General features: G+C 37.2%; 1 protein-coding gene across 3 annotated transcripts in view; it reads right to left on the reverse strand.

The window, feature by feature from the left end:
* The window catches only part of LOC113055324 (probable cation-transporting ATPase 13A3), a 41351-nt gene that overhangs the window by 21664 nt on the left and 5463 nt on the right, over positions 1–14224 (reverse strand). For 2 of the 3 annotated variants that reach the window (XM_026221558.1, XM_026221556.1), the window contains exons 2-5: positions 7236–7331; positions 1393–1480; positions 1136–1309; positions 76–252 (exon numbers count right to left, since the gene is read on the reverse strand). In XM_026221558.1, the coding sequence (XP_026077343.1) occupies positions 76–252; positions 1136–1309; positions 1393–1443 (402 nt within the window). In that variant the 5' untranslated portion in view covers positions 1444–1480; positions 7236–7331. Of the gene's footprint in view, positions 1–75; positions 253–1135; positions 1310–1392; positions 1481–7235; positions 7332–12738; positions 12906–14224 lie in introns of all 3 variants that reach the window. The other variant, XM_026221557.1, reaches the window with a different exon arrangement.

Consider the following 14224-nt stretch of genomic DNA (forward strand, 5'->3'; position numbering starts at 1 on the left):
GCAAATACAAATAATTTTTTGTGTAAATGCAGAACTATATGGAAAGGGATTGGATGGATTTTGTGTGTATGGTACCGGCACATGCTGGTCCTCTGGATTCTGGGTGATTTTTTCAGGGGCGGAGTCAGAAGGCTTGTGGGCGTGGTCATTGGCCAGAGGGGAGGCGGTCTGAAAGGCCAGGTTGTCATAAGGGTCCTTCCCAGGGGCCAGCGTTATCCGAACCTTCGCTCGAAACCAGCGCTTGAACTCATCCTATGGACAAACACACAAACAAATTATACGCAAAACACATACACACACACACACACACACACACACACAATATATATATATATATATATATATATATATATATATATATATAAAACCATTTCCATTTCAAATAGGCAATAACTAAAACAACCTGTGATTTTAATGAAAAAAAGTTGCAGGCAAATAAGAAAACGTAGCATTGCAACAGTACACAAAGCATCATGCGTCATTAAAGAATTCCAAGGAGATATTTAGTTACATTTCATTTTAACAAGTGACTTATTCAACTGCCAGCATTCATGTCACAACAGAAACAGATTTCCAGCATACCACTGCACTATAATTATGACCGGCAGCCATTCACAAATGATCTGCCTCAGAGATGAGAGTTATCTTCCACTGAACAACATGACGTCTGAAGTATTACGCAATTCATAGTTACATTAAAGAACAAGGTGTTCTTAAACTCTCCTGTATGAAATCAGGCAGAAAGACCTGCATTGTCAAACTTCGAAAGGTGAAAAACTTCATGTATAGGCACAATTAATTCTGGTATTAACGTGAAATACATGTTTACTTGTTGAAATGTGCTGTTTGTAGTTTGACTATGCATGAATCTTTAGTGCTCATTTATGTGTGTGCATGTATCTATTGTTTAGGGACATTGATGCCTTTTTAACAAAATGTTTTAATGTTAATAATGTTAATAGTACAGAACACAAAACAAATAGAATAAAAATGCATTGTTAATGGTATACAAAATAGTATACATACACACACTTTTCCACGACATTCTAATGCATTGAGATGCACCTATATTATATATATATATATGTGTAGGTGTAAGAAAGCCCAAAAAGTTGAATTGAGGTTTAATACATACAGTGCTTTGTAAGAGAACGACATCTGCGTCTTTGACAGCGGACCGTGTGCAGGTGGCCTTCACACACCATTCAGGCATCCAATAGAGCAGGAGGAAGAGAAAACCACCTGTGCAGAGACCACCCAGACCCACCAGAACCAGCTTCCATCGGCACAGCCGATACCCGCTCAGCTCCTGGACAGAAAGAAAATGAGCTTGTGTACTTTATAAGAGGGGAAGAAAAAATAAAGCACAAAAACGGAAGGAGAAACATATACCATCTCATCCTCCAAACCCCTGTTGACAATCTTCAGATCTTCCTTCTCCATAATGATCTTTAGTCCTGCCTGGATAACTGCTGCTCTCCTGCACACACACGAAGAGAGCACATGCTAAGTGTGTGTGTGTGTGTGTGTGGCCCAACAACAGCTGTTATACCATTGGACTGTATTGACAACTACCTGACCTGTGATGACACATAATCAACTCTCTGAGAAGAACTTCCTCTGAGTCAGGATCCTGAGCGCTACAGCTAAGAGCGTTTTCAGACACAAATGAGAACCAGACTACAGCTGGCAAACCAGTGAGCACTGACAATTAAAAAAAGATGCCTTTTGATACAGAAAGAGAGATTTAATCACACACGGGGTTCAAAAGGATTTTTTTACCGAACAACCAGTGAGTGAATTGACTAAAATTACCAGTAATAAATATTTCCTATAATCTTATGCGTTTCATATTAGATTTTTTTTAGATACTTTTAAGCATTTATTATTAATTAAAAAACATTTTTGGAGATTGTGGTGTTAAGTATTTTTTCATAATGAATACATATCAGCAAAGGTTATATTCATGTTGAAATTAAATAAACATAATAAAATAAACAATTAAATGGCTTAATGTGAGAATACTTCAAAAAAAGGTTTTTTTTCTTAAATAATAATAAAACAAACATGAGATGGGCATCCTATAATAATTAGATAATTTATCTAGATTATAGTTCGAAGACATCCGAGTTATGTTTTCAGCAACTGCTCCAATCACTTACATCAAAATAGTCAAACTATAATTCTCACTATTCAAATTCAAGAATAATAAAGTTATGATCCAACTGGCAAGTCGGTTTGCTTTTTATTCTCTTTTGTTCTGGCTGGGTGTTAATCTTGGACCTTGGATGCAAACATCGATGAGAGAGATTAATGGTTAAATATTTCATGTCTGTGCAAGTGCAGTTGTCTTGAAGATTGACAAGAATGTACAGAGAGAGAGAGCTGTGTGTATGTGTGTTCAACCAAAACTCTCTGCAGAAGACAGACAAGGGGATCAGAGAAAAACACTGGGCTCATTGCTCATTCATTCAAAAGGCTCTCTCCAGCTCTCATAATCATTAGACAAACTGGAACAATCTGTCATTATCTCTACAAACCACCAGCTGAACAAAGTCTTGGCCATAAATAATGGCTTTTCCCTCCCTGTGTTACAAAAGTATTGAATCACCATCTTCAATTACATAATAAATTACACAACTAATTCACGATTATCTTGATTTTTGCCATCTTAATCGAATGAGTTTTGTCAAGCTTGGCAACCTAAAATAAAAAAATAAAAAAAAGTTTTTGGTTTTGTTTTTGCATCATAACATTCTTTTCAGAACAATTCTTATTAACGTAAATGCAAAAAGTTACTTTTTTTATATCCAGTTCATTTTACTGTTTTTAAAATTATCCTGATTTACGAAAAGTGCAGCTATTTTACTTTATATTATATTAACTTAATACAATTTAATAATTTATTGAAGTAATGACGATTTTGGAGAAAATTTTGCTTAATTTATGAAAATAATGTCACGCCTCAATCACCAACTCTTGGTCCAAAATAAGAGAAAGAAGAAAAAACTTACTCCTGCAGTAAAACAATTAGTAATAAAATGTATTTTATTGCCAAATTTGGGGTGAAATATGATCTTAAAGGCCGGGACACACCAAGCTGACTTTAAAGGACTAGCGTTGACAAAAGCCGATGGTGTTGTCACCTCGCGTCGGCAACATCGGACCAAAAAGCTGCGCTGGAACTCACCGCACAGACTACAGCCGACGGCAAACTAACACGTGCGTTCTGCTCATGTGTGAGAGGAACGAGTTGTTCATATCAGCAGCTATTACTAGTATATTTTTCATCATTCAAAAGGAGAAACCGAAACAAAGATATACAAGATAAACGCAGATATATGAAATGTAAACCAAGCGGCGCTTGCTTACCATTTTCAATAAAAACACCATGACATTATAGACCCATCAGGAACATTCATCCATTCTTCTGACAAAGCTCCAAACATAGAGAGCATTTTAAAGTAACATAATCAGTGCACACGATGCGAACCCTGTTCCAAAAGGAATGGAGTAATAAGCTACCTATACAGGAGGAATGTGGAGTTGCAGCCTATTGAGAGTGTTCCAAATCAGTTCTTATGAGGTTTCCATGATGGTTAGGATGCTACCCTAGAAGGCCACTCACTAGGTTTTGAAACACAGCTCCAGCGTGCTAATCAGAGAGGGACAGCAGGGAGGAAACCAGCGCTGTGCCGGTGTGGTCACCTCAACAATAGGGCAGCAGGGAGGCAGAAGGACAGAAAACAGGGAAAGAGTGTGAGTGTATGTTAGGCAGACGGGTATCAGTGGTCATGTCCTGCTCACTGTTCGCTGCCCTCTGCCACAGACCTTGATCTTATCAGCCACGCGCACCCGTACAGCACACCACGGAAAAGGGAAACCCAATTCAGGACCGACCCTTCCTACCATTTTCCCTTTCTGGAGCAGCTGCTGTATGGACACATGATCTCGGCTACAATTTATGCGCAAATCGCGAATGCAACATGCTGCACTTTTTTTATACTTCCTCTCAAGCAGACTGTACAATGAATGCAAGGAAACACTGCAATCATAAACCTGACAGACCTATTTACCCAACCCATGTCGATGTGTCATGAAAGTATTCAGAAAGTCATTTAACATTTTTTTTTTTTTTTTGTCTGGTTATTAACCCGGTTTCAACTAACTGCAAAAAGACCATCATAAAACCAATTAATATCAGCATGTGCCGCAGATTGAGGCTGAATTTCACAGAGCAAACTGGAGTGGATGAACCAATATTTTTGTTACTAGGGATGCAACATTAAAGTTGTGATGAAAAGGAAGAAGTGACTCTTTCTTCTCTATTGTGAGACAAAAAAAGAAAAAAGAAAACATGTGGCTATTAAAACTATTAAAAATCATAATTAAAATTAACAACAACATACAGTATTGTTCAAAATAATAGCAGTACAATGTGACTAACCAGAATAATCAAGGTTTTTAGTATATTTTTTATTGCTACGTGGCAAACAAGTTACCAGTAGGTTCAGTAGATTGTCAGAAAACAAACAAGACCCAGCATTCATGATATGCACGCTCTTAAGGCTGTGCAATTGGGCAATTAGTTGAAAGGGGTGTGTTCAAAAAAATAGCAGTGTCTACCTTTGACTGTACAAACTCAAAACTATTTTGTACAAACATTTTTTTTTTTCTGGGATTTAGCAATCCTGTGAATCACTAAACTAATATTTAGTTGTATGACCACAGTTTTTTAAAACTGCTTGACATCTGTGTGGCATGGAGTCAACCAACTTGTGGCACCTCTCAGCTGTTATTCCACTCCATGATTCTTTAACAACATTCCACAATTCATTCACATTTCTTGGTTTCGCTTCAGAAACAGCATTTTTGATATCACCCCACAAGTTCTCAATTGGATTAAGGTCTGGAGATTGGGCTGGCCACTCCATAACATTAATTTTGTTGGTTTGGAACCAAGACTTTGCCCGTTTACTAGTGTGTTTTGGGTCATTGTCTTGTTGAAACAACCATTTCAAGGGCATGTCCTCTTCAGCATAGGGCAACATGACCTCTTCAAGTATTTTAACATATGCAAACTGATCCATGATCCCTGGTATGCGATAAATAGGCCCAACACCATAGTAGGAGAAACATGCCCATATCATGATGCTTGCACCTCCATGCTTCACTGTCTTCACTGTGTACTGTTGCTTGAATTCAGAGTTTGGGGGTCGTCTCACAAACTACCTGTGGCCCTTGGACCCAAAAAGAACAATTTTACTCTCATCAGTCCACAAAATGTTCCTCCATTTCTCTTTCGGCCAGTTGATGTGTTCTTTGGCAAATTGTAACCTCTTCTGCACATGCCTTTTTTTTAACAGAGGGACTTTGCGGGGGATTCTTGAAAATAGATTAGCTTCACACAGACGTCTTCTAACTGTCACAGTACTTACAGGTAACTCCAGACTGTCTTTGATCATCCTGGAGGTGATCATTGGCTGAGCCTTTGCCATTCGGGTTATTCTTCTATCCATTTTGATGGTTGTCTTCCGTTTTCTTCCACGTCTCTCTGGTTTTGCTCTCCATTTTAAGGCATTGGAGATCATTTTAGCTGAACAGCCTATCATTTTTTGCACCTCTTTATAGGTTTTCCCCTCTCTAATCAACTTTTTAATCAAAGTACGCTGTTCTTCTGAACAATGTCTTGAACGACCCATTTTCCTCAGCTTTCAAATGCATGTTCAACAAGTGTTGGCTTCATCCTTAAAAAGGGGCCACCTGATTCACACCTGTTTCTTCACAAAATTGATGACCTCAGTGATTGAATGCCACACTGCTATTTTTTTGAACACACCCCTTTCAACTAATTCAACTAATTGCCCAATTGCACAGCCTTAAGAGCGTGCATATCATGAATGCTGGGTCTCATTTGTTTTCTGAGAATCTACTGAACCTACTGGTAACTTGTTTGCCACGTAGCAATAAAAAAATATACGAAAAACCTTGATTATTCTGGTTAGTCACATTGTACTGCTATTATTTTGAACAATACTGTATGTATGTATAAATGGTTTGCAATAAGATCAATAACATGCATTTCCAAAATATATTTCATGCTGACTTTAAAATTATACCAAAAATTATTTTCATGTACTGTAATTTTTTGTAAAGTGGCTGCTGACAAATAAAAAAAAATTAAAACTAATTATGTAATAATAATAATAACAAAAAAGAAAAACGTACAGATTACAGATAAATGATGCACCATAATTAATTTCATAAATACAAACGAACAAACCACCAGAATTAGAGAAAACTCAAAAACTTGAGGCAGCTATGTTCAGGACATTTTAAATATATTATACTGATGGAAAAAATACTGAATCGACTTAATTAAAATTGGTCTGTGCTTCCATCAAACATAATACATATTGTTATTTTTGTATTTAAGTTAATTTTAGGAAGCTTGATTTTTTTAATTAAGCGGAGCATTACATTACATAATAGTGATGCAGAAATGTCTTAGTTTAACTTGTGTATCAGTTTGTTGAGCAAACTGAAAAGGTTATATAATAGAGCCTGTTAGTTGGAACCTCACCACCAAAGCTGAATGACCTGAAAACATTTTTTTCTTTTTTTTTATGTAAAAAACTTTCCACATTCCATTCGCTTGTTAAGTCTGACGTCACGTAGCAGCGCTTCCGTGTCCAAACGCTCTATCAGTTACCATGAGAAAACAACAAAAGGTGCTAATATAAACTCACAATGTGATAGAATACTAGCGAAAAAGTTATAATCTTAACCTTTAACTCCATACCGAAGTCCCAGATAGCCAGACAATGAAAATATAAATATAAAAAAAAAATATATAAAAATTATTTGTGTTTGGGACGCTGTGAGCACGGAGACTGTAGTGTATACCGTAAGTTTGAAAGCATTTAGCTTAAATTATTAATATAAAAAAAACAGTGCTCATAAACGGCTGCTGAAGTCATATTCTCAAGTGAAGCGAGTTGAGGCTTGGACCCGGAAATCGCGCTTCTTACGTCATCACTTAACAACTGAATAGTTGATTCAATTTTAAAAGGTTTGTCTGAAAAATTAAATACCTTTTTTATAGTATATTCAAATCAATAGTGGTTACATAACGACAAAGCTATTAAGATCCATATTTTCTGTTTTGGAATTGAACAGCTCCAGGTTGTAAAGGAAAGGAGCAGCAGCGGAGAAATCAAAGGAAGGGGATTTACCTTTCCTTCAGATTCTGGCCGCCGTGGCCCTGGGCAATCCTTTCACCTAAAAAGAGGCCTCTCTCTTTCACGCTTTCTCACCGCAGACCTGGACTCCTGAGAGAAAACAAAAGAAGAAAACCTTCACAAATCACACAGCCTTCAGTTCTTTTAATGGAAGCATTCTGCAGCTATGTGAGGAACATTTTCAAAGATTTACAGAGCCTTTATAAGCAGCTCACAGTGAGAGAAAACATTAAAGTGACCAGCATTAAGCACTTTCTCAGATTTAAATGTCAGAACAAAGACACTGAAGAAATGAAATAGAAAAGGCCTCTGTACATTAACAAAACAAACTGGGAACAATATAAATAAGCCAAAACTCACAGCACCGCCAACAGTGCAGCACAAAGCCAACAGGAAATTTAGATCCTGAGTGCGTTTCTCAAATCATCTGACTCTGTATTCATACAAAAACTGAACTAAATAAAGCTCAGAGAGGTTACCAGGCCATCCTGTGCTATGAGGGTTTGCGCTCCACCACTAAACTTCACCTGACTGGTTGGGCAGTAGGGCTGTCAAAATTGCTCAAAAATGACGTTCGAATATTCCCTCTAAAAAAAGCATGAATATTTGAACAATTCGAACATCTGGTTGCGCATGTTGTAAATGACGCACATTCAATAATAGGACAAAATAATACAAAAAGACTTAACTAATTGTATAGGTAGTCTTTTTAAGTTTAAAGATATACGACAATGTACTACCTACACAAAAACAAGGAAATCAACTAATGGCCAAGACTGCAGACCTCACGCTCTCAGACCCTCACGTTCTCTGCGCATAACGGTTTAAATGAACAAACACATTTTGAGTGCTGATAAAGAGTTTTGTGCAAGCAATTTAAGGTCGCGACTGTCATCCCAAATATAGCAGGCTTCATTCAGTGATTGAAACAAATATTATTAATATTAATTGAAGTTTTAAAGCATATAGAACTGACATTGAATGCTCCAAGCGAGCCGTGCTGTGGTAAACATGGAACTTTTCCTTGACATGAAACGATAAATAATCAAACCTCGGTTCCATTGCTTGACAGAACTTCCCGAAGCCTGCCCCATCCGCGATACTGATCGGTCTCATGTCCTTACAAATTAATGAAATGTATTCATCGGTTATGGACTCTTGTCGTGTTGCAGACAAAGTGCTTGTGGCGGGCGATGCAAAGTAACGTTAAGGGTCAAGACGTGTCTGTTTAGCTGGAGTTCCACACATTATGCCATGCTCATTTGGGTGCAGATTTTTGAGATGTGACCATGTTTCTAGTGGTCGAATGGTATGCTAACTGTTACTTAAATAGCTTGCATAAAACTTTATCACACGGGTCAACAATTTTACCTCACTTTCTCTGCTGCGGTCGAGTTGGGCTCTGCACTTGCTGCCATCTTCCATGAAGACGCGTCAACTTTCAGCATTGATGCTGTGCCAGACAGTGCGACTCCTTTGACCTGTCCCTGAACTCTCAGGCGCGCTAGCGCGCACACTCGCAAAGCAGACAACCACGCCTCTTAAAATAAAACTAATTAAAAAATAATTTAAAAATAAAAATAAATAAAATTAAACAAACATTAATAGGGTTGTAATGATGCACCACGAGAGTTGAAAATCACCTTTAATTCCATCAGGTGCCTGATTTCACACAGAGCAGCTGTTACTACACAGAGCCGTTGTTAACTGAGAAGATGCGCCAATAAACGCTGAAAATGAAGTGTATTTGCGCATCTTCTATATTAACAATGGCTCTGTGTAGTAACAGCTGCTCTATGTGAAATCACGCACCTCATGGAATTAACCGCCGATTAGAGAACCGGCTTTACTGACGAGATGCGCATTAACGATCGGCCGATCGTGATCGGAGCACCCCTAATAAAGAAATGTATTTTATTCGTGTTATTTATTTGATCTGGGGTAAGTTTTAAAATTTCATTTCAATTTCACAAAGAAATGTCAGCATTTAGTCCAAACAATAATAAAAGGAAATATTTTTCCATTTACAATTTGTCTCAAATCTAATTTAGCAAAAATAAATTAAAATAAAATAAAAAATTGTGAGAAAATCATATTGTGAAATCAGAATCGTGAAGTTGAGTGAATCGTTACATTGTAAAATTTCATTATTGAACAGGCACTGTCAAAACAAATCCACATGAAACCATAAAAATCCACATTTCTAGACCAAATCTAAAAGAACAGAACGCAGATGTGGTCTTAAAAGTTTAACTATTTAACTTGACATAAAAAAATTAAATAAAATTAAAATAAATCATGCTTGTGGCAGAAAGCATAACATACTAATAATAATGATAATGTTTGATCTGACAATACTGATCCAAGGCATCTGTCTGAATGTGTAGCAGCAGCGGTGCTTTTAAAGGACACATTTTAAAAAAATGCCTTAGGCAAGAGAGTCTGCCAGCTAAATTTCACAAGACCTGTCCGATAAACTCATTTTTTTTTTTTTTTGAGTGAGTTTTCTGAGAGTGCTGCATCTGCAGAGTCAGTATTCTCAGGTAGCTACAGGCAGTTTCACAAGAACGCTCACTTCAAAACAAGCCGTTTCAGCAGTCAGTCTCGTTTTCAAGAAGTGAAAACACCCCCTACCTCACTCGAAGACAACAGCGAACAATATGCAATGACCTACTGACGGCTCTCACGATAATTCATGGAAGCCTTCAGAGGAAAAAGCGTTCTGTTGCAGTCATGTTTAGGGTTTAATGTGCTCTCTTCATTCTTTCTCAATCACAGCCTGTTTTGTTTCCTGCTGCACTCGGTCACTTTGACCTGAACTCAAATCTGAATTCAAAAGGCATGGATAATTAAGAGAAAAATTTATATGAATAATGACAGAACAGGTTAATGGCATATTTGCTGATAAGCGGTAAGATAGACGGTAAGGGTTAATAATTCGTTGGCCTGAACCTGGAGCAATTAAACGCTGGTTTAATGTGTCACAATAAAGCTGTGTTTGGTTACATGATTTAGAATGGAATCATAAAGATAAACTGAGCAGGAAAATTTGTGTGAGATAAAATAAAAAGTTGCAAGAACACTGGCCTAAGCTACAAAGCTTCCAGAGAAACGCAATAAATTTAAATAAGATGTTGCTGATTTACAAAGACTGTAGAATAAAAAAAAATTAAATAAAAAAAAAGATGAATGCCTTAACACTTACGTTATAGCATTGGTTTAACAGCTTTGTCTTGCAAAGTTCAACAAAAAGCACATAAAAAAATAATTTAAAAAAAGATAATCATAAGTAGGGCTGTGCAAAAAATCGAATGCGATTTTCATGCGCATCTCATTAGTAAAGGCATTCTGTTATTAGAAGTACATCTCCAGCACTTGTGTTCAGATCAGGATTGCAAGGTTTTCAAAACAAATCCTGCCCACTTGCTTAAAACTAGTCCAAAACTAGCCCAATCGCGTTTCCATAAGGTGCCCCGATAAAAATTGTGGGGTTAAAATACACGTTTTTTGGCAGGGTTGCCTTGGTAAAATTAGCATTTTAGGGGCTAAACATCACGTTATTGGTACTGGGGTCGTTTCAACTTGCGGACATTAAAAACAACCAAAGACTTAGCACCACTGATTCAGGTGGAGCGGTATTTACTACACAGAGCCAAAGTCCACTGATAAGCTACACAAAATTAGGGATGCACGACATTGGATTTTGGCCGATATTCGATATGCCGATATTTCCTAAATAATTTTGGCCGATGCCGATACCGATATCGATATATATACAAATATATATACTGATATATTTACAAATATATACTGATATATTTAAACTTTAATTTTACTGAAGAGAAATCCATGTATCTCTTCTGTACTGATTCTACCATAAATTTATTATTTTACAAATGTAGACAGACATTCACATCTGAAAAACAGGTCAATTATTTCACTTGGAGAATATCGGTTTGGCTCATCGGCAGAAATATTCATATCGGCCGATACCGATAATGGTCATTTTAAGCTTTTATCGGCCGATACCGATGTTGTGCCGATATTATCGTGCATCCCTACACAAAATCATTTTCAAAATCGACAAAAAAATCGCCTCCGATTTTGAGTAGATTGTCAGTGAACTACGGCTCTGTATAGTAAAGGCCAACCAGTGTTGCCAAGTCTGCGGGGGGTTTTTTTTCATGTCAGCGGGTTGAAGTGACCCCAATACAAATAACGTGATGTTTAGCCCCTAAAATGCAAATTTTCCCAAGGGAACCCTGCCAAAAAAATTTGTATTTTATCGCCCGGAACAAAACCCGATTGGGCTAGTTTTGAAAAGTAATTAGGCAGGTTTTGTTTTGAAAACCTGGCAATCCTGATCTTAAGCAATGTGCTAGAGATATACGACTAATCACAGGAGTGCCTTTACTGAAAATGTACATGAGAATCGCATTCGATCTTTTGCACACCCCTAATCATAATCCCTAATTTTTCTCACCTGAATGTCTTCAGCATTTCACATAAAACACACCACATCATCATTTTATAATGAGAACATTTAGATCGCTTTAAGGATGACAGTTGTCAATTATAAACCTTGAACCAAAACAACCAATAAAACCCTTAAAAATGTAATAAAAGCCCATAAATATTGTGGCAGTACCATAGTACAGTGATGACACCAAAAACATATCATGACACTAAATGGTTACCACAACATTGATATAAAAATGTCCAAAGTACGAACCTAAACTCATTCTTTACCATATTTTAAAATATTTTAAAAGGTTGACGTTTGAAGAACTTTCAGTAGTAAAATAAATGTAACTTTTCAGTAACTATGGTCATTTGGCAGAAAATACAGGAATACGTGCATATTTTACTGAAATACTGGAATATGGGCATATGGTTTCCACTCAATTTCTGAAATGTTTCTTTCAGGTTTTCAATTTACTTATTTATCAAAGAGATTAAATGCTAGCCTTAATATTCAACTAACCACGAAATGTGCTTCAAAGTGCTCTACTAAGCTTACTGAAAAAGCTCTAAAAACATTTCAAAAACATTAAAGTAAAGTATCGAACACCAACAGGGCAAAGCAGCTTGACTCTCAGCTGGACAAGCGGTTCGCTAATTCAAGGGCACATTTCTTGCCGTCATTTGGGATCCAGAGAACAACAAATGTGTGCTTTTCTCATGCATTTCTGAAGTGATTCTTCTGTAGTCAAGGACAGCGCAGAAAAAAAAGCACTCTAATCCAATCGCGGTCAATAACTCGGGTCAAAAAAGCATGATCAAAGTAGTGAAAGAAAGAAGAAAAAAGGACAACCTCCTTACACTTCAAAGCTCTTGAGCATGAGAAATTCTGGCAGGATGTTATACAAGTGTTGTCATCCTGTTTAAGAAGGTGCTCAAGTGAATCGGTGTGTCTCTTGAAGTGTAAAAAAATCCCTACACATTTCATTCAAATAATATTTAAAAGTCGGCACAAGATAAATAAACCCAAGCATACCTGGAAAGCTTGTTTTATCTTCTTTAGCAATTATCCAGTCAAGGGCCTACTTGATCAAACCATTAGAAGTTTGCTACGATAAACATTTCTGACTTTCATGCAGTCCAAGACGTTTCATTCAAGACATCAGGCTTTTATTATACTACAGTTGACTTCATAGCTGAGGACTAGAGGGAAAAAAAAAAAAAAGCGATTGAGAAACGGAGGTGTACCCGTCAAAAGGGAAAGGGTTGTGGACAGAAATAAAAACAAAAAGATCAAACAGAAAAGGGGAACAGAGTCTGGCCACATGGTCTTGGATTAGCAACTCCCACCGTCAATGGCACTTGCAAAAGAAAATCTATGGGCCTTCAAAAGATTACATAATGCTGCCCTTGCAAAGTACCAGAGCCCAGGCTAAATTACCCTTCATAAAAGCTTGTTCCTTATGATTTCAGGTGCAGTGAACAACCTTTATCAATCCGGATATATAATAAAGTTAAACAAGGTCTAGTAAACACAAATTAAGTCTTAATACACTGACAAGAAAGAACATTTAGTTACTGAAAAAGAAATTAAAAAACATGTCAGACATGGCATTCTTAAATAGGGCATTCTGATTGAAATAAAATATAAAATTATGTAAAACAAATTAAAATTTCAATCTTGCATTCAGAGTAGTGGTCGACCGATATTGGTTTTTTGACAGCCGATGCAGATATCTTGAAAAGTAGGGAGAGCCGATAGCCGATATAAAGCTATATATATTAGGGGTGTAACGATACGCGTATTCGTATTGAACCGTTCGGTACGACGCTTTCGGTTCGGTACGCGGTACGCATTATGTATACCGAACGGTTCGTTGGAGTAATTAATTATATTTGAAAAAAAAAAAGAGAGAGAGAAAGAAATATAATGATATGCGTTCAACAAGGTAGCCCAATAACCCAAACAACGTAACAGGCAACGCCCCTGACACTCCCGAAGAAGAAAAAAACACCATCTTATATGTTTATGTTAGGCTACTCAGCAGGCGCTCGCTCACTCAGTACACGCTGAAGGCTCGTTGCAAAATAGCCAATGCGTTTAACAGACTAGAAATGAGAAGATCCTCCAATAACCAACAGGTCTGGTGTTTGGGTGCACTTTGGATTCCCTTTAAGCTATAATGGTGATGGCAAGAGAGTGGTGGATAAATAAACAACGGTATGTCGCATCTGCAACATGACAGGGTACACCAGCGGGATCACAAAAAAAAAAAAAAAAAAACAGCGGGAATATCTGGGATATATGCGTCAGTACTATCTGGGAAAAGACGAAAAAAAGGAGAAACATGCACGCAGCAAACTATCCCTGCAGCATTTAGACACTATAGCTTACAGGGAATCCAACCCAAACACCAGACCTGTTGGTTATTTTAGGATCTTATATTTCTGGTCTGTTAAATGCATTAGACATTTTGCAACGAGCCTTCAGCGCGTGCTGAGTGAGCGAGCGCCTTAGGGGC

Source organism: Carassius auratus, chromosome 36, assembly GCF_003368295.1.
Source record: "Carassius auratus strain Wakin chromosome 36, ASM336829v1, whole genome shotgun sequence".
NCBI lineage: Eukaryota > Metazoa > Chordata > Actinopteri > Cypriniformes > Cyprinidae > Carassius > Carassius auratus.